The sequence below is a fragment of the Peromyscus californicus genome, unplaced genomic scaffold (assembly GCF_007827085.1).
Source record: "Peromyscus californicus insignis strain IS unplaced genomic scaffold, ASM782708v3 Scaffold_18__1_contigs__length_77618521, whole genome shotgun sequence".
NCBI lineage: Eukaryota > Metazoa > Chordata > Mammalia > Rodentia > Cricetidae > Peromyscus > Peromyscus californicus.
In genome coordinates, this window is record NW_026294480.1 from 63498190 (window position 1) to 63500596 (window position 2407).

At 43.3% G+C, this 2407-nt stretch overlaps 1 protein-coding gene across 1 annotated transcript; it reads left to right on the forward strand.

The window, feature by feature from the left end:
- The first annotated feature begins 496 nt into the window (after window positions 1–496).
- LOC128113283 (sentrin-specific protease 2-like) lies at window positions 497–2008 on the forward strand. Its single transcript, XM_052742847.1, has one exon. It carries the CDS (start codon window positions 497–499, stop codon window positions 2006–2008), a length of 1512 nt encoding a protein of 503 aa, XP_052598807.1.
- The last annotated feature ends 399 nt before the right edge of the window (window positions 2009–2407 follow it).

Consider the following 2407-nt stretch of genomic DNA (forward strand, 5'->3'; position numbering starts at 1 on the left):
TCCAATGTGTTAGCTACATGGTTAAGGCCTGGTGTCTTACAGTGGCTAGGACAATCCATCTGATTTCGAAGTTCTGGATCTTTAGCTGGTTACTGAGCCTTTGCAGGACCCTTCTGAGGAAGTAATCCTAGAACTCCACCGGGTTTCTCACAGTGGGCCCCGGTGAACTGCCGACATTTGATTGTTTACCAATCAGTTCCTGTTGTCAGCTCAATTGACTTCATACTCTGACTGACCCTGACATCCAAAGTCAACTCTTGTTTATGAAGAAAAGCTATTCTGAGCTCTCCATCCTGTGGACTGATAGGTTTCCAACCTTGAACCAATTTGTGGATTATACCATCATTTGAATAAGTAATTCTTCAGATATCAAGGTGACAATAGCCCAAGAATACCCAGCCAGAGTCAGGCAGACAGTTGCATTCGTTTAGAAATAGGAAGGCTATACCATACTGGTGAGCTGGCACCCAGCAAAGACATTTCCTGAAGTGAGTCCATGTGGCAACCTAAACAGTGTGGGATGGAGATGGAGCCGGAAGCTTCTGGGCAAGGTCGAAAACGGAAATACAAGGATGAAGGTGGGACAGAGATCGAGTCTGAAGCTTTGGGACAAGGTAAAAAAGTGAAATGCCAGGATGAGGGTCCAACAGGTTTGGAGTTTGAAGAGCCCAGGAAAACTCAGAAGAGGATACCTCATGAACAGCAAGACCGAGAGCTTCAAAGTCAACAGCCATGCAAGGATGAGTTATGGGAACCCCATCAAGAAAGCCTAAGACAACTAAAGCCCCTAGAGTGGGCCAAAGGTCCACAGGAGCAGGCTGTAACTGGGAGAGAGTCTGGGGATGGTGGCAAGGGTCGCAAGCGGCCCTGTTGCATCATGGAGGAATATGCCAAAAACCACCAAAGGCAAAAGTGCCAAAGGTTACTGCAGCACCTTCTGCCCAGTGATCACATGAAATCTGATCCACAGAGGGTTCACACAACCCTGGTGGACACCTTGAAGATCAAAGGGTGTGTGGAAGGGCACAGTCATGGATCCAGAACGACTCAGTGTGATCCTAAACAATCCACTGCTGTTACCACAAAGGAATGTGTCTCACCAGACTTGAGAGTGAGGACGTGTACAGAGAACTCTTCTGATACACAGAAGAAAGATGCAGTAAACCTTGAAGGAAGAAGGGGACACCACTTGGAGCCTGACTTGCCAAGAGCAGAGGCTCAAGTCTTCCTGCACAGTGGCAGCAGTAGGTCACTCCCCAACAAGATGCCAGTAGTTATGGCAGAGAAAAAGCCTGTTGCAGAACAGGAAAAGGGCAGAGGAATGGATGAAGTCCTTAATGTTACAGAGGATATGGAAAAGGAAATAAGAAATGCACTGGGTCCAGGACCCCAGGAGGAAATCTTAACGAGTGCATTCAAACTGCATATTACTCGAGGAGATATCCACACCCTAGAGAATGGTGAGTGGCTCAATGATGAGGTCATCAATTTTTACATGAATCTTCTGGTTGAGAGAAATAACAAAAAAGGGTACCCAGCTCTTCATGTGTTCAGCACTTTCTTTTACCCCAAACTAAAGCATGGTGGCTACTGTTCTGTTAAACGATGGACTCGCGGAATAAAACTGTTTGAAAAAGAAATTATTCTTGTACCTATTCACCAAAAGGTACATTGGAGCCTGATAGTAATCGACCTAAGAAAACAAAGTATCATATACCTCGATTCAATGGGACAGACAGGGCAGAGTATTTGTGAGACCATCTTTGAATATTTACAAATTGAGAGCAAAACTCGAAGGAACATTGAGCTGGACCCTTTGGAGTGGAAAAGATACAGTATGACATCAAAGGAGATTCCTCAACAACTGAATGGGAGTGACTGTGGAATTTTTACTTGTAAATATGCAGATTACATTTCTAGAGACCAACCACTTACCTTTTCTCAGCAACACATGTCCATCTTTAGGAAGAGGATGGTATGGGAAATCCTGCATAATCACCTACTGTAACAACATCCACCTGGATCCTATCACACTGGTGCACTTTTCCATCGATGTTTCTATATACCTCAAACAAGATGGGTTGAAAAGATTTAAAACAGATATTGAGCTGCCTAACATGGATGAAGCCCACTCTCTTCAATGTAGTCCTGACCTGGGGAGTTCTGCCCAATGCCATCTATAGCTGCAAGTAACTACTGCAAGCTTAGAAATTGCTGTTCAACCCACACAAGAACACATCTTCAAAAAACATGGTTTTAATGTTGGATTTAGTTTATGAATTTTTTAATGTTGGATTTGGTTTATGAATTGTTTTAATGTTGGAATTAGTTTATGAGTTGTTTTAATGTTGGATTTAGTTTCTGAATTGTTTTAATGTTGGATTTAGTTTCTGAACTGTTTTAATGT

Coding starts and splice junctions, on each gene's coding strand:
- LOC128113283 (XM_052742847.1), top strand. CDS start 497: ATGTGGCAACCTAAACAGTGTGGGATGGAGATGGAGCCGGAAGCTTCT.